The sequence below is a fragment of the Rhamphochromis sp. 'chilingali' genome, assembly GCF_963969265.1.
Source record: "Rhamphochromis sp. 'chilingali' genome assembly, chromosome: 5".
In the NCBI taxonomy this organism is placed as follows: Eukaryota; Metazoa; Chordata; class Actinopteri; order Cichliformes; family Cichlidae; genus Rhamphochromis; species Rhamphochromis sp. 'chilingali'.
This window is the reverse complement of record NC_137932.1, coordinates 19,916,052-19,934,774: the sequence shown is the minus strand read 5'-3', so window position 1 is coordinate 19,934,774 and position 18,723 is coordinate 19,916,052. Positions and strand designations below refer to the sequence as shown.

Here is an 18,723-nt window from a genome sequence, read left to right as displayed (position 1 = left end):
TTCTTTACCTCAAATAGTTTTCAATAATGTGTTTAAAGTCTCTGCAGTCTCAAGAATCATCAAACACTGTGATGAATCTCTCGCGAGGAACGTTCCTAGGAAAGTAAGGCCAAGAGTTCACTCTACTGCAGAGCATCAGTTCATTAGAGTTACCCAACCTCAGAAATCGCCAATTAACAGCACATCAGATTAGAGCCCACATCAATGATTCCCAGAGTTCAAATAGCAAACACATCTCATCATTAAGTTTTGGAAGAAGAATTTGGCCCTCAAACTGCTACAAATAAACCAATACTAGTGAAAGAGACCAACAAGAATCAAAGTGTTTAAGCTAAGAAACACAAGACCAAGATCATTTTTTATAAATATTAATATACATATGAAGCAGAGTGAGAGAATACCGAAAGTGAAAAGAAAGTCTTTATCAAAGCAAAAAATGGTAAATGGTAAATGGCCTGTATTTATATAGCGCTTTACTAGTCCCTAAGGACCCCAAAGCGCTTTACATATCCAGTCATTCACACACACATTCACACACTGGTGATGGCAAGCTACATTGTAGCCACAGCCACCGTGGGGCGCACTGACAGAGGCGAGGCTGTCGGACACTGGCGCCACCAGGCCCTCTGACCACCACCAGTAGGCAGCGGGTGAAGTGTCTTGCCCAAGGACACAACGACCGAGACTGTTGGAGCCGGGGCTCGAACCGGCAACCTTCCGATTACAAGGCGAACTCCCAACTCTTGAGCCACGATCGCCCGAAAGAACTTCCTACATGAATTCAAATGTACTTGATTTTTCTGATTAGATGGAACAAAGTAGCAGGTAAGTGTATTTACCTGCAGAGGTGTTCGAGGTTTCACAGAACACAGATTTTTGAGGGAAAACTACAGAAAACTGGATACTTGTTCCTCTTTGACATACCTACATATAGTAATTAACAAGGCTACCATAGAGATTTAAGGTGAATCTGAGTATGTTCTGTTAGTAAAATATTGCATGTATATTGTAGTTCTGACTCCATCTTACTTTGAGGAAGATCTGTAGCTCCTGGGACTGTGTGTGCTGCAGGATGTCTGGTTGCAAGTGCTTAAATATGGCCACACACATGTAAACCTGGTAGTCAGGACCCATCACCACACAGGTGCAAATATAGTGGCAGATCTCTGTCCAGTCCAGGTAGTTCCAGAAACACTGAGTCAGCCAATGGAGGCACATCTGTAGTGGGAAAAAAAAGAGAAAAAACAAACGTTATTAGGATTTCAAGCTGACAAATCGCGAACCCCACATGTAATTAAAAGTGTTCTGCTCTACAACAACAGCAAACTATGAGTTTGGCAGCTATTGTAACTACATAAAAAAAGAAATATGTTACTCAGACATCTCATCCTTAATATCTTTTCAGCTTTTCTTTAATTAATTTTGTCGATCAAATATTTAAAAACAAACCAACTTAACACATAACTTTGCACAGTATCTCGTTTCTGAACCGAGCTTGTTCAAGCATTTAATTAAACTGGTATAAATCCACCAGACAATTAAATGTAAATAAGGAGAACATAAATGATAAGCAAACACAGAAAAATATTTACATGTAGTTACAAAACCATGGAAGCACAAATGATAAATATTAAGTCATGTTTATCTGAAATGGCACCCATCTACTACAATTATCTAAAGTTATCTGTTTCATACTATATATGTGCGTTTGTGAGATCTGAATATCATCATTGGGAACTAACTAGTCTTTGTTCGTATTGCAGGTTATTTCTCTCTTTTTGCCTTGCAATGAAACAAAAGGTATGTTAATATAAACACATGGATACAAGATGTAGCTCAATAACTACAAAAAGGCACTTGTGCTAGGCAATTCAGCACATCCATGTCTAATAAACAACAGCTTCTACTACATTTACTATAAAGCTGAAAACCTGTTTAAATTTCTATTTACACACAAAGTGAAAAAAAAAGGTTGATAATCTCTTAAAATACACATTTGCATGGTTGGGTTTATGGACAATGAGTTTACATTTCTTGTGCAAGTGTCTAAATGTATTTCATTTGCTCAGCTTTCTGAGTCTTCCAGGAAACATGTTTACTTTGAGAGTGAAAAAATATTCACAAACTCTCTGCAGACATTAATACTGAGGTTGCATTATGGGACAAAGAGACATGGAGATGCATGCTAATGTTTACTTCTCCAGTTGATGACTGAGTTAAAATTAGTGACCTTAATGCAGTGGTTCATGATGGGATTTCCACCTGATCTCAGTGAAAAGAACACAGAGTTCTACATCATCTTTAGAAAAGAGCGTGTTTACCAACTGATGACATAGGCCGAATGTTAATTTTAAAAAGTTAGATATATTTACAGCAGTGTATTTTTCCAAATCTTAACAGAGTCCCTAAATTCAGTAAATATATACTGAACAACAGCAGCACGGTGGTGCTGTGGTTAGCATTGTTGCTTCACAGCAAGAAGGTTCTGGGTACGAATCCAGCATTTGTCCAGGGCCCATCTGTGCTGATTGAATGTGAGTGCAAATGGTTGTCTGTGTTAGCCCTGTGACAGACTGGCAACCTATCCAGGGTGTACCCCTCCTCTCACCGCTCTGGGATAGGCTCCATTCAACATTATAACTACTAAGATTGAAAAACTGAGGCATTATGGAATAGCGGTTACTCAATTATGCTAATCACTATTTTTGTCAGTTTTGAGGGAAAACAAATCATGCATCTATTTAAAAAGAGGAAAAAAAGGAATTAGGAAATTTAAGTGTAATTCAACTGAAAATTAAAAAAGCTTTTCCCCACCATAGGAGAACTTGGAAAGTAGCCACAGATGTGTTGACATGGGATAAACCCCCAGACACAGAAAATGTAAGAAATTAAACAAATAGCACCTCTGTTCCAGTCAGTACTTGCTCACTGTCTATCATCTGTCTATCATCATTTGAGCTTTTTGGATGAAGCAAAGACACACAACTGTAAAGAAGAGCAGTGCACTGGATTTATATTAAAAATCAAATTGCAGAACCATGTAGGGAAAAAAAAAAGCAAATAATAATTATTATTTTCATTATTACCTAATCACTAATAACGGGCCTGTCTGGTAGTTTTTGCTAATTTTTTAAAATTCAAGTGGGAAAACAGGTAAAACAATTGCTATTTTTCCCAGGATTAGATGTTCGAGCAAATTCACCCATGCAATTAGTGCAATGCTCATGCAATGCAAAAAAAGAAACTGACTTTGCAGGCCTCAGTTAACTTGAAGAATATTAAACTTTATGCCTGCAAATCCTGAACATGACAATATACCTCTGCAATGATGTAAAGTCAGGATTCCTTCAGGTCTTTGCTAGTAAAGGTGGTTCTGCAAGCTACTGAATCATGGGGTGTAGTTAGTTTTTCACATGACTACAAAGAGTCCACATGACTTTACATATCCTCAACTCATAAACCTTAATCTCAGCTCTGCTGTGCTTGAATACAACTGGGATATTGTTAGCAGCCTTTAGCCTTACTGAACTAGACATCCTCACTGTGTATCCAGTTTCACAAACTGTGCAATAATTAGCCACTATGTTCACAAACAACATAACTCTGCTCAAGCGTATAGAAATGCATAAACTATGCCCCATAAACCAGATTACAATTGTTCCCTCCTCCACTAAACTCTAATCAAAACACTGACACTCTAATTTGTGTGTTGTAATAACAACAGGGAATGATTGGCTCCATGCTGCCCTTACACACTCTTGTGGAAAACAAGTAAACAGACAAATACAGTGTTCTTACTGCGACTGTAAATCTATCCAAGGTTTTCCAAGTGCATCTTATTTCCTTTTAGCCCAAACTCGAGAGCATAAGGTGAATGTAAATCTATTTATTTATTCATTTATTTTAACCTTTCTTCTCCCAAATATCTGAACTGACAACTACAAGTGAGGCCACAGAGTCAGAAACACCCCAACCAAAAGTAAGCATTGCAAATATCTGCTAACAGGGGTCTCCATTCAGTGATGCACAGAAGACCTTGAATAGTGTTGCAATTCTGTTTTACCGTCTTTAGGATCAATGTTTTGGTTTGAATGCCCTTAACATCACTGCTCTGAATGAGTTTTCATGAATTTGTTGTTTAATTTTATTGTTACAACGAGATTTTTAAAGTAGCAGGTAAAATGTCAACATTGTATCCGCCTCGCAAACTGGTAGATACCAAAACCGAGAAACAGAGAGATGAGAACAACTACTTCAAATTCTTGAGGGAAACAGGAATGTGATCCAATTAATCCGGCTCTGTGTCTTACATTCACCTAACATTTTATGTCAATGTTGTGTTTATGGCTTCTTTTTTCTGCACTCCATCTACAGTGGAGTGTTTCAGCTAACTTGTCTTCTAAAACCTCTAGCCTTTATGGGAAAACATTGTTAAGTATTTGGGGTCATGTTTCTGTAAGTGTTTGGGGAATAATTCTACCTTTAGCTCAATTTTTGGGTGTCAACTAACTCCAGAGGTGATACCTGGAGGAGCAAGCGCCATTCTGTTCACCAGGGTGTGGATAACTGTGCCTGTTTTCTGCCTTATAGTTATAAAGTTCTGTGAAACTGAGGAGAGCTTCAGATTCATGTCACAACTTTCTGTAGTTTTGCTGCACATGATTTTCACTCTGCAGAATGACCTTAGAAGATGTTTTTTATTTTTCATTTTTAAAATTGAAGACACTTACTAATGCTTTGTTTCATGATACCTGTCACAAACACTCCCGATTCAAACGTTAAAACCTTCTGCAGATGGATTTTGAATGACTTCTGTGTCCACGTTCACACACAGACATTTGAATACACCCTTTACTGTATGATCGTCAGAGGCTTTTAATGCTTCATTTGCCACTGCTGCTTTGTCAGGATTTTAAAGTTCAAACTTTTGAAATAGAGTTTTCCATTTTTCACTGAAGAACAGGAGCCCATTATTGCCTTGAACAGCAAAGAGACCAGCTGAATGTTAACGCATTACTCCACCCCGGAGACGACGGGTTCAGATCTTTGATGCAAATGTGGCGACTTTTATAAGCACGCGTTCATTGTGTGAGCCTTCACTGTCAACTGGAGACACGCGGAAGACGAGATCAAACATGAGAGCGTTCAAGGTGAAAATGCTTTTCGTACCTCGTTGTTTGCGTTAGAGAAAAGAAGCATGGAGGAGAAGAGTTCTAACTTTTCAACTGCTCTGGTATTTAAAAACAAAGGGAAAAGGTTTCAATGTCAAAGCTGTATTGTGGTATTTTAAATTCGACTTAAGTCAAAGCAAAATGAAAAAGGAGGTCAATTACAGGGCAAGAACAAGTATGGTTATGAAAGGTTTTGCAACCTGATTTATTAAATATATACAGCATCCAAAAAACTTAACAGACTGTTGTCTGTCTTGCTGTAGATAGTTGCAGTCTAGCTGAAACTGAACATTTCTGTTCCAAATTCAGTTTCTTTTATTCCTTCCATTAATATTCATGATTATCCTTTGTTGATCTAAGAAAACCAAGGTTATTACTCCAAGATACCAAACTATTCCTTATTTGAAAACTAAAAGACTGCAGCCAAGTAAATATTATCTTCACAGACTTCATTAGCCTGACTTTAACTTTCTGTGACTCCTAATGATGTGAGTCTGTGTTCACATTATCACTTCAGTTGGTTACATAGTGTGTTTGGTTTCAGCAGCAGTTTTTAAGCAAACCTTCTCTACTTTGCTGCTTGAATTTTATGACAGAAATCAGTTGTGTTCATTGGGTTTGTATGACCTTAACAATTCGCAGTGTGTATCTGATATCATTGTGGATTTTTGATAGTTACATATTTTTTTCCTTCCCAACAGGTTTGCTTGATAGGAAACCACGCAAGTGTGCAGTGCACAGCTCAGACTGTAAAAACTAATACAGTTAAATAGCTGTTAGGGGACAGAATAAAAACCAACAGAGGTGAACACAATAAACACCTAAACTAGTTTTGGAATGCTAAACATGCCACTGCTACAGTACATTTAAATTATATGGACTTCAGGTCTTAGCAGAATGCATAATACTGTTAATAAAGTGAGAGCAAGTCACAGGGAGAGTGTGCAAGATTTTGTTCCTAGTTTAAGAATATTTAATCTTTAACATTTACCCATAATACAGCAGAAAATGAGTAGAGAGCATAATTTAAAATTCATGCTTCACCAACAATGATTGAGCTGTCATATTTAGAATCCAGTGGAAACTGATCTTTTTTTTGCCACTGAAACATTACATATGCATTGTGTTTTAAAACAAAAGACTGAAATTATACTAGCAATGGTTTTAGTTTTCCCCTCAAATATATCAGTTAAACCTTTAAGCTGCAAAGTTTGCAAAGTCATTCTGGTTAATGACCAGTCTGGTTTGTGTGTTTCAGAGGCTCTGAAGGCCCTAAAGCAGAATTGGCAGACATAAGCCTGCAGAGTAAGCCAATAGTGAAATCTGTAGATGGCAGATAAATAGTAGATAAATGTCCCTTTCTACCTCTATGAGGAGCAATTCTGCTTGTGATCCTATGGCACTCTACTTTTATATCACTCTAAAAATAATAAGGTGCACAAGGAGATTATCTTTATGGGGAAATTGGACAAATTTTAATCAGGTATTATGTGTGAATTTGCTAAATGTCATAAAACTATGACATTTAGTTTTAATAAAAATTAAAATCAAGAAACTGAAAACATGCTGATTTACAAATGTGCTGGATCAAACTGGGAATTTTGAAATTTGTTAATGTAGCCAGTGTTACAGATAATACCTGTGATGGGGTGAAACCAGACATCTTGAAGGCAGAGTGGACTAGAGGAACTTCAGCTTTCAGCAGCATCTCCACGTAGTGAGCTGTGCACCAGTAGACAGGAGGGATTCCTGATTCAGCCACTTCCTTAGAAAAATGGATCTGTCACAACAAAAACATCTTGATGTCATGACTTTTCTTGGTAATGATTTTGAAATAATGTTAGATCATACTTACACAACTGAGAAATATATATATATAAAAAAAAGCAAAAACAGTATTTGCAAGCTCTAATTTTTGTATTCAATGCTGCTATGCGGAAAAAGTCTTCTTAACAATCAGAAACAGCATGCAAGTGTGCACAGCCATGTGCCGGTGTGCGTGTTAACAGTGTGCATTCATGCCCACATTTCCTCCATTTGTCTCTGCCTCTTAATTATTTGTGCCCTTTTAAATTTCCGTGATATCGATGAAATCGACCACTTTGTGAAGGCCAACCGCTGCGTGAGATATTCAGCAGTTGTATCTACATCAAATGCACTGAGAGCAAAAAAACACGTTCGGTCTAATCCCATTGTGCCGTAATTGACTTTGACGACAGACGATGAGATGATAGAGGCTGGTATAATGATAGCAAAGTTAATCTCAGCACCTCAGCTCTCCTCCGCAATTTTGAATGATTGAAACTAGACTTCATTGTAAACTTCTTCCCCTCAGCTGAACTCTTTCCCTCAATTATATTTACACAAGCTTTTTATTTCATATCCTGTTTTCCTGTTTTTCTTTCCTGCTGTCTCGCAGCCTAAACCTGAAAGTCATGAAAAAGATGATTTATCTCCTTTTGTTCGTGTTTTCATTTTCAAGTTTGTTTTTTCTTTTGTTGTTGGGATTAAATGAGGACAACACAGAGACAGCCTTTCAAGCTGTTTGAAATTTGAAGGAGCAGTGTCTTGTACACAGCTCATCCAGAGTACTAGGACTGAGGGGCAGGGACAGCATGGAGTACTATGTCCAGTAAAGCCACACATGACAATGTTTTAGATGGAAATTCACCACAGGGATCACTGTAGACAAAAATATGATTCTGTAATGTTTGAACTTCAATTCTGTAGGAGGTTTTTTTCCCCAAAGATTTATTTTGGTCCTGTCTTATTTTTATGATAAGATAACAGCACAGGCAGGAACGAAGGGACCGAAAGCAGGAAATGGCCTTGGACAGAACTGAACCCAGGCTCAAAGGCAACCTAAAGTAGCCTTTTAGCATACGGGTCACCCAATTAAGCCACAGACAAATGAATGCCCAGATGCAGGGGTTGCTGAGGGAATAAAAGAACAACAAAAAAAGAGTTTGTCATGGTCCTGGGTCGTGTGACCCAGTGTGTTATGCTTAACCTATTTTGATGTTTATTGTTTGCTTAGGTTCTTTAAGGTAGTCCAGCCCTTTTTGTAATTATGTCACCCTTGCATTACGTCTCCCTTGCCCTTCGTGTGTTTATGTCTGTGTGTCTTGTACTGTCAAGTTCATGCTGTCAGTTATGTCACCTCCCCCTGTACTACGTCTCCCCGGTTCATGTCTCATGTTTCCTGTTTTACTTTGAAGGCCTGCATTCACTGTGTGTATTCAGCTCACTCCTCCTGTCCTGTCGTTAAGTTCATGTGTGTCAGCTGCGTTCCCATGTGTGGCCACTTCCCCTGATCATCCCTCATGTGTATTTAGTCTCTGTGTTTCTTACAGTCTGTGTCGCGTCGTCTGTGTTATCTCCCCTACCCCTTGTCATAGTTTCCCAGCCTTAACTAGTCCTAGTTTGTACTTTGTTTAGCCATAGTTTTCCCAGTCTATGTTCAGGTTTTCCCTCAGTTGCTTTGCTGCCTTGTTCCTTAAGTTTTCGGCCCTAAATAAAGGCTCGCCTTCTGTTAAGTCCGGTTTTTGTGTCCTCACCTCTGTTTGCTCTTGGGTCCTCCACTCACTCCACACGGTCTGCCCCGGTGGCCCGTGACAGTACGACGCGACCAGTATGGACCCAGCGACACAGAGAAGGGAGGTCGTTCAGGCAGTGGAAGCGCTATGCTGTCAGTGGATGCAGCGTTCCGGGGAGGAGGATACGGAGGAGTTGCTTCACCCATTGCGGGTGAGCGTAACCGTGTTCCCCTGGCTATGGGAGGCGCTACCCCCCCTGATTTCTGATTACCTCCGCACCATCCTCCAACCCCATCCTCAGGAGCAGGCGCCCAGCGCACGGGCTGCGTCACCACCGTTCCGCTGTCACGCAACTTCCCCATCACCGCCTCCACCATCTTGCGGCTCCGGGGTGATTAAGGTTGGCTCACTGAGACTCGGGCGCAACCTGGGGTCGCTACCATCCATTCCTTTGTACACGAGCCGCTCACCCTCGCCGTTTCGTTCGGACTTCGCTTCTCCAGCCTCCTTTCTGGCACGGATGTGGTCGGAGGACGAGGAGCCAGCCGTCACGGCTATCAATGTTGTGTCAACAGCCGTTGCTAGGAGGAAGCGGCGCCCTCATCGCCGCCGCACGTCAGCGCAGCCAGAGTCCGGGGTGTCGTCAGAGCAGTCGCCTGGGCTGGAACCGCTGGCCGAAGTCGCCTCCGAGTCCGCGTCAGCAGTGATTTTCGGCTCTGAGGAGATGTCCCCACAAATCACTGCCCAGGACGTTGCTGAACGGGAGCAGGTGGTTCTCGCGGAGCTGGAGGAGAAGCTCCGGTGGAAGCCGTGGCTGACCCCCGACTATGAGCAAGTCTTTCGGGGAACGCGCCTGGCTCTTGGGGGCCCGCGGAGCTGCCAGGGCCCTGCCCCCTTTCACTTCCCCTGCAACCGGAGCTTCCGTCACCGCGTCGCCTTCAGGGAAGAGGCGACGGCGACGTCACCGTGGCGCCGCTCGGCAGCTGGAGGTTGGGGAGGGTCTCGTTTCATCTCGTGCCCCTTCCGACATGGAGGTGAGTGACTGTGCTTTTGCTCCACGTGTCTTTTCCATGGGCGAGATTATGCCCACTACTGAACTGCTGCCTTGCGGGCTCAGCCATAAGAGAGGCGATCGTATCAAAGAGCCAGAGTCCGTGCAAATATCTGTTTTACCGGCCAAGACTAAAGAGACTGTAAATGGACCAGCTGATAGTAACACTACGAGCAGCAAGACTGAAATTAAACAGCTAGAGAGGCCCCCCAAGGGTTGTAGAGTGTCTCAACATGAATGTTTAGCGTTTCCATGTGTGACCTGTGTTAACCACCACTCAATCACTGATGATGAGTCTGGGGGCATTCTTGTTGCTGGAAATGTGAGCAACACTGAGCGTGAACCATTAAGTGGGGTTTCCAGGAATTTTGATGTAGAAGCTCTTCATGTGGCCGTAAAAGCGCCAACAGAAACCCTGCCAGTGTCATGTAGCGAGGATGGCAGGGCTGTGTCTACCTGTTCTGAGGGAGCAGATAAGGAAATTCGATACCATGTTAATGATTTAGAGAAACCAGAGACTGTTTCCTGTGTGGCTTATATAACTGAGCCTTTTGACTCCCAGTTGAATGCGTCTGAGAATTGTGACCATGAACCCACTCTAGTTGGTGAGGACGCCACTGTGAATTCTAGGCATGGGAACTTAGACCCAGTAATTAACCCACCTCCATTCCGTGAGGGCAGGGCACCTGTTTCCACCTCTGCCAGGAATAATTCAGTCCAGGACCTGAGACCAGGTGGCGAACTGATAAACAGTGAGTACATGGGCACGTTAGCCAAGAAGGTGTATTGTGTGTCTGAACATGCTCGGCCTGAGACAGTCATGACTCATGCTAGAGGGTCTATGGATAACCTGGACTGTGTTCTGGATGCTGTGGGAGATGAGCAAACTGTGTTAGCTGACCTGACTTTTTCCCTGAGCGACACTCTGTCGAAGTCATGTTATGAGTCAGAAGAAACTGTGTTTAGCTCCACAGCGAGGGCAGCCAAGGGCAGCAGAAGCCACGTTAATGGCTTAAAAGGACAAGGTTCTGTTTCAGGTGTTGCTCCCTCAGCCACACCCCATGAAGCTAATGTTCCCAAAGCTGAGATTGAAGTGCAGTCTACTTTGGTTTTCTGTGACATGACGAATAACATTGTATGTGTTACTGATCTTGACACTGGAAACGTACCCCTAGGCAATATTTCCACTAGCAGCCATGTGAATGTCGTCCATGTGACCAAGTTTTCTCACATCAAGCCGGAGACAATGAACTCTGAGTTTAAAGATTCTAAGACTGTTGTCTCAGGAGACATCGTGTTCTCAGAGTCTAACGCCGGTACTGTGAACATTAAAAGCGTTCACTTTCTTGACCCCTGTTTGAAGATTGCGGGTGCTAAGGACAGTTCTTCACCTGCCCTCTCAGAGCGTGGAGTTATGTCCCAGCGGTCTGTTTCGCCACAGGCTTCAGCCCGGCTACCTGCTCAGCTTCCAGGTCGGCATCCCGCTCTGATGTTTGCTCAGCCACTTGTGCAGGCCCTGACACAAACACCTCCATGTCCACTTCAGCTCCCTGCCCGGTTAGCGGCTCAGCTCCCTGCCCAGTCAGCGGCTCAGCTCCCTGCCCAGTTCGCAGCCCGACCTGCACCTGTGGCTGGATGCCTGGGTGTGCCGCCTCGGCACCTCGCAGCACCCCCGCTGCTTCGTGTCTCGCCAGCTGGAGGGCCCGAGGAGCCCGTTCAGCTTCCTTCCACGTCTGCTGTACAGGCTGAGAAGCAGCCTGCTAGGAATGGCGTGAGCTTTCTCTCCGCCTCAGACTGCCTTCTGCTTCAGCCGTCTCTTCCAGCTGGAGGGCCCGAGGAGCCCGTTCAGCCTCACGCCGTGTCAGCTGGAGGGCCCGAGGAGCCCGTTCAGCTTCCTTCCACGTCAGCTGTACAGGCTGGGAAGCAGCCTGCTAGGAATGGCGTGAGCTTTCTCTCCGCCTCAGACTGCCTTCTGCTTCAGCCGTCTCTTCCGGCTGGAGGGCCCGAGGAGCCCATCCGGCCTCAAGCCACGTCAGCTGGGGGGCCCGAGGAGCCCATCCGGCCTCAAGCCACGTCAGCTGGAGGGCCCGAGGAGCCCGTCCAGCAACCTTCCTTGTCAGCTGGGGGTTCAGGAGAACCGCACCGGCCTCGTGCCACGTCAGCTGGAGGGCCCGAGGAGCCCGTCCAGCCTCGTGCCACGTCAGCTGGAGGGCCCGAGGAGCCCGTCCAGCCTCGTGCCACGTCAGCTGGAGGGCCCGAGGAGCCTGTCCAGCCTCGTGCCACGTCAGCTGGAGGGCCCGAGGAGCACGTCCAGCCTCGTGCCACGTCAGCTGGAGGGCCCGAGGAGCCCGTCCAGCACCATGCCACGTCTGCTGGGGGGCCCGAGCCGCCCATCCAGCCATCTTCTGCTTCTGCTTCGCCTGATCCGGCTTCTGCTCCTGCTTCGCCTGGTCCAGCTTCAGCTCCTGCTTCGCCGTCGCCTGGTCCAACCTCTGCGTCAGCTCCTGCTTCGCCGTCGTCTGGTCCTGCCTCGACTGGTCCTGTGCCCACCGGGCCTCGGCCAGTGCGCCTGACACTGGAGAGCCACCGCTGCCTTCAGCGCGGTCGGCCCCCTGAGCTGCTCCGCCGTCCCCTTCGCCGCCGCCGTTGCCACCCACACGGCTGGCCTCCTGACCGGCTCTGTCACCTGTGGCGCCCGCCTGGTCGGCCCCCCGACCATATGACCCTCGAACTCTTGTGCCCGCGGGCTCCGGGTCGGCCTCCCGAACCGCACCGCCACTGCTTCTCACATGGACGGCCTCCTGATGGGGGATGGCGTGGCCTGTTGGGTTGCCAACCCCCGGGTCGGCCGCCTGAACTCGTAAACTGTGGGCTGGTGTGTTGCCGCCCTCCGGGCCGACCCCCTGAACTATGTCTGGCCTGTTGTCACGTGCTCCAGTGTTTTCTGTTGGCTTTTTTTTTCTCTTGTTCTGGTCCCTCCGTCCTGGTCCCCCGCCGCCCGCCCGGGCTCGGTGGTCTGTTTCTTTTGGTTTGGGCTGTCTGGAGCCAGCCCTTGGTGGGGGGGTGGTGTCATGGTCCTGGGTCGTGTGACCCAGTGTGTTATGCTTAACCTATTTTGATGTTTATTGTTTGCTTAGGTTCTTTAAGGTAGTCCAGCCCTTTTTGTAATTATGTCTCCCTTGCCCTTCGTGTGTTTATGTCTGTGTGTCTTGTACTGTCAAGTTCATGCTGTCAGTTATGTCACCTCCCCCTGTACTACGTCTCCCCGGTTCATGTCTCATGTTTCCTGTTTTACTTTGAAGGCCTGCATTCACTGTCTGTGTATTCAGCTCACTCCTCCTGTCCTGTCGTTAAGTTCATGTGTGTCAGCTGCGTTCCCATGTGTGGCCACTTCCCCTGATCATCCCTCATGTGTATTTAGTCTCTGTGTTTCTTACAGTCTGTGTCGCGTCGTCTGTGTTATCTCCCCTACCCCTTGTCATAGTTTCCCAGCCTTAACTAGTCCTAGTTTGTACTTTGTTTAGCCATAGTTTTCCCAGACTATGTTCAGGTTTTCCCTCAGTTGCTTTGCTGCCTTGTTCCTTAAGTTTTCGGCCCTAAATAAAGGCTCGCCTTCTGTTAAGTCCGGTTTTTGTGTCCTCACCTCTGTTTGCTCTTGGGTCCTCCACTCACTCCACACGGTCTGCCCCGGTGGCCCGTGACAGAGTTTGTCTTATCTTACTTAACAGACGTCATTTTCCTCTCAGTTCTTGCCAAAATGTAAATATTTTTAATCATAGTGTAAGTGATTTTCCTCTTTTTTGGAAGTGGGAGGAAAAGACTATAATGCCCGTTTTTACATTTACTCCAAAAGCGGCCCCAAAACTTCTTGATACCATGTCAAAGAAGTCTTGAAAAATGTGTGAATTCTTGAAAAATATATACCAAGAAAGTCAAAATGTAAAGTTTGCAGCAGTTTACATAACACAGATCTAAAACATGTTCTATCAATTAAAAAGATCTAGGCTAATAAGTCTGTGTTAGGAATTGTTAGCCACAAACATGTTTCAGCTAATAGGTGTTCCAGTGTCTGTAGCTAAATGACCTAAATGTAAAGCGCACTACAGAATCTACACAGAAATTCAAGCATAGATAGGCTCAGAGATGATAAGAGGAATAAACCTCCCTACATGTAGACATTTATGTCAAAGTGGAGGGCATGTATTGGAAGAATGCAGGAAGCCAGACAGTGATCAGGCAAATTTTCTTGTGTCGGGTTGTTTAAACAAGCTGTCTGAAGCTAACTGGCTGTTCAATTTGACTGCAGTGCTTACAGACAGTCATAATGTAAATTGTAGTTCTGAAGGCATACAGCTGTGGCCTCACCCTTCCCTACCCATACTTATCTGTCCTAAATTTAGCAAACACAACTCAGACCTGTGTTGTTGACTGGTACGAGGCTATGCTTTGTCCACACACACTTTTCTGACCCACTCCAGCAAACCAATCCAATTTTAAATGGATCCATCCATTTAAAATTAAACAACACCATATTGTATGAGTCACTTCCACACACTGATAACCTGCTGCAAACTTTCTGAATATCTTTCTCTACCTAAATTCCAAAAATTACCACTTACATCACCAGCTGCTTTTAGGTGACGGTCCGTTCATCTTATCCTGGGAATACACCAGGTGCTGGTCTGTGATAATCCATCTGCAGTGCGGTTTTGCTCAATTCTGGCTACAAATCGCAATGTTAGTGTTTCAGAACTGAAGTATTAAGTGGGAAAGGGGTGTTTTAGTTAGGAAATTCACTAGTTGCTCTTTGTGTCTGACTTCCTGATTAACTGCGTCCTTAACTGTTCCATCTAGTTGACCTGCTTAGAAAGCCACTACTGCCATGCTTCTATAATTTGCCGTGGCACATCAGTTGGATTTTGAAATAACTCTCCGTTACCTTTTAATGTTGTGGGGTTTTTTGTTTTTTTGTTGCATATTTTATTTTTTTATACATATTTTTTACATTTGTATTAAAAGCTCAGTTGTCTTGCCTGTTAGTGTCTACATTTAGTTTCCTAAATTGTACAGATTTATGCTTTTTAACTTATTTATGCTTATCTTTTTTTTCTTAAAATCAGGACCGAAAATGTTTTGTCACTGCTTTTCAACCAGAAAAGCACATTGAGTACATTTTAGATACAATTAGTGGTATTATGAAAGACTAAGTCCGGTTTTGACAAGTGAGGGGTGGCTAAGAGAAAAAAAGTGAAGGGCACTACATGCTCATATTGTAACAGTTTGTCAGTTATAAGGTAGATGTTTGATGTTTGTCAGATCTGTCAGATTTGTCAGATTTCCATATTTATGCACGGTCTATAGGCACCACTGGAGGGTAACCTAATTATTTACATTAAAATACTATTAAATATGTAATTGTACTCACTTTACCGTAGTTGTACTCACCGATGCATGTATCCTGGCTGGCCAGATGAAGGCAGAGGTGAGCAGGGAGGAGAGACTGACTAACAAACATAAAGACTTTTCCATGTTTCCGGCCATGATGAGGAACACTGTAGAGGCTAGCCAGTCATGACCTGGATAACCTTCCTGGTGAGTTACTGGTTTCAAAGTTAAAGATCCAAAAATGGCTAGTAAAAAATATACACAGATTTCAAAGTCTTAGACATGTTCAGCAAACATTGTGGTAACATGAGTATTTTTGACAAACACAAATAATTTTTTAATCAGAAATAAACAGAAATGCAAATAACTAACTAGATGTGCATTGTATTAACCCTTGTATGGTGTTCGGGTCTGTGAGACCCGTGTTCAGTTTTTTTCAAAAGAAAAATTAAACAATAAATTTTTTTTCACGTGTAAATGTGTTGTGTCTTTCCACTCACTCCACTTGATTATAACTGATTTATTTATAACATTTTATATAAAAGAAAAACGAGAAGCACATTAATTCATAAATGTGATCTAACAAAGGTAAAGGGAAAAAATTAACCATGTTTGCTGTTCATATGTCTTGTAATTGGGATGAAGTAAACATCTGTTGAGTAATTTAACATAAAATTGTTTGATAGTGTTAATTTGGAAAGCCAAAACTCTAGCGGGTCCACCAGACCCATGAACACTGGCTGAGTAACAAAAATACGAACACCACACAAGGGTTAACCACTTGTAAAGCTTAAATTAAGAGATTTTGTTTGTGTTTTAAAGGATCCATAAATATTGTCTCTGTGTCAGAAGACACGAGCGCTCATAATGGGTTGAATAAAGTGCAAAGCTAATACCAGTTTGATGTCAGCTGACACTGGTGCCAGTGAGTGTTATCTACAGAGTGAGTAACAGTCAATTAACCACGATACACCATCAGCTTTGTCACAGCTGAAAAAACAGACTGTGAAGACCCAGTTCTGTCTAGTGTCAGATTCTGAAGGTATTACATGAAAAAATCTTAACCCACAGCCACTGGCAAACTGATACAAACATATAATTCTTGTGATTTTTGTCTTAATAAGCAGGAGTAGCTGCTTTACATTGTGAACGCAACATTGCACGGACACTGAGCAGCATACTTTAAAAAAAGAAAAACAGCAAACAGGATTTGCAATCAGGCTCCAAGGTTAAAGCTTCCTTTCATCAAGTACGTCTCGAGTGGTTTATTCAGGCTCTACTCATTAAATTCAGTTCATTTAGACGTTTGATAATTTCATTCAAACCCTGCTGGCAGCAAATAACTGCGCTGATATGCGAGTCTCTGTCCTGTTCCGGGAGAACTGTGGGCCGATTAATCGGGAGTGAGAACACAAACTGGCTCGTCTCCAGAAAACAACCCCAGGCCTATCAACACTTGCTGCTTTTTATGTCTTTCTGTTGAGTTGCTCCCTTTGAACACTGTCACCGTTTAATTTTTCTTTAGGTTAAAATGTACACAGATTTATTTACATCTTCCCGCCGAAAGATTCTCTACATTTCTGCCACAAAGATATCACAGGAGAAAGTTTTAATGAGAAAAAAGACTAAATTAGCAAATTTCTTCATCTATTACATTGAAATCTATTACTTTTAGTTCATTTCCTGTGAACTCTACGGAAAAAAGCATGTACCTTCCCAGCATGTTAATTTTAAACTAATTAATCTTGTAAAATGATGTTAATTCTTCACACCAATGCCAGAAAAAAGACAACAGCAGCCTTGATCTGCTTTAAGAATCTACATTCTAATTTCTTAGTAATAGTTTTAAAGGGTACCTATGATCGTTTTCCTTATTTTTTGTCAGATATACACTGTTACTGTGGTGAACGGTCACTTTGAACACAGCCAAAGCTTCAAATAATGAGGTCAGTGTACAAATATTCCCACTGAGCCAAAAGCTCAGGCTTCGGATGGCTCTAAATGCTCCATTTCAGACAGTGTTTTTTTCTGTTCTTGGCTCTGTATCGTGGCAAAACTGGGGATTTTGCCATAATGCCTGGTCATCTCAGGCGCTCAGCTTGGTCTATGACCGTAGAAGCCCCTCCCTCCTGCTGTTCAATGCTGTTTGCAAAGGGGAGCCAATCAGAAGACAGGTGGCTTCACTGCTGAGGAGCTAAAATGTTTTTTTGTGACAGATCATAACCTGAATGACTCCAACAGCTTTCTAATTGCTTTTTTTTAATGTATCATGCAAATCTATTCTAACAGAGTCCAAGAATAAAAACGTGAAGCTCAAAATAACCATAAAGCACCTCTTTAAATAACTACATTTATATTTAGTGCTTAACCTTTGAGCCAACACAGATAAGAAGTCATAAAGCTGTTAAAAAAACAAAAAAAAACAGTAATGCATTATTCTGAGCAAACTCTGTTCAGTGAGCAGATAGGGACAAACAACCGAAACCCAAAGTGTCTGTTTTGTAAGAACCCAAAGGTCTTACTTTTTAGACCAATTTCAAAATTGTTAATACAGAAACATATTCGTGTTTTGCCATGTTTTGACTGGATCCTGTAACAGACTGAAGAAATTGCCTTAGATTTGCATCTGAATGACAAGCATTTGAGTTCTTTATATCATTGTTAAGAAAAGGCAAAGACGGGCCTCCTTTGTGGATACCCAGTTAAAAGAACTGGAGGATGGCTGTCTGCATTAAAGCTCAATAATGAGGACCAAATCCACAGAAACACAGAAACTTGACACTAACTGTGCATGCTGATAGTTCCATCGGCTTTGATTATCAGTTATAGATGTCAGCGAGTGCATGATGGGAAGAAACATCTTTTTTCAGCTTAGATGTGTGGAGTGGTTTGGCATTTATTTGTAGCCTGTTTTAAAGTCAGCAAGGCATGTTATTGGTGACAGTGAAAGTGTGAGGATTTGAAATGTGGTCAAATGGGTACAATCTGTCCCAATTTTGCCTTATCCTGTTAATGGAAATGTCTGGACAAATGTCTGTGCTTCACACCCTGGAGGACGGGGCTGTGGACCCCCCACACTCCCTAGCAGATCGTTACATGGAGAAACCTTTGGAATACAAGCGCGCTGATCCACACAGGTATGCACACGGGTGTTCACTGCTCATAGACCCAAATTACACCTTTCTTGGCTGCTACTTCGAAGCACATCTGTCCTGCGTGCTGCACAACAACATTGAATATTTAGTATTTACTGCTGTTTACACTTAGCTAGATTAATGCGATGGTGTTGTGTTTAGTATGTTGCTTTGTTTTTTGTTTTTTTTGTCTTTTTTTGCTTGTTTTCTATTCTTCTCTCAACAGGTGATCCAGGAGATTTTTATTTTTTTTCTCCCCCCCTTTCTCACTGTCCCTCTCCCCTTCTGTTTTTCCTTTCCTTCCTCTTTCTTTCTCCCTTTCCTATCTCTCACTCATGTCTGTCCCGTCTGTAACATCTGAAAATAAAATATAATAAATAATAAAAACAAAGATCGACCAAATGGACCAATACGGCAATGCCACGATGATCCATTTGGCAAAGTAA

At 43.0% G+C, this 18,723-nt stretch overlaps 1 protein-coding gene across 5 annotated transcripts in view; it reads right to left on the bottom strand.

Moving 5' to 3' along the window:
* The window catches only part of tbc1d32 (TBC1 domain family, member 32), a 103,489-nt gene that overhangs the window by 17,152 nt on the left and 67,614 nt on the right, over positions 1-18,723 (bottom strand). For all 5 annotated transcript variants that reach the window (XM_080881826.1, XM_080881829.1, XM_080881830.1 and 2 more), the window contains 3 exons: positions 15,204-15,358; positions 6,811-6,951; positions 1,030-1,218 (listed from right to left, as the gene is read on the bottom strand). In XM_080881826.1, coding sequence (XP_080737952.1) covers positions 1,030-1,218; positions 6,811-6,951; positions 15,204-15,358 — 485 coding nt within the window. The remainder of the gene's footprint in view (positions 1-1,029; positions 1,219-6,810; positions 6,952-15,203; positions 15,359-18,723) is intronic.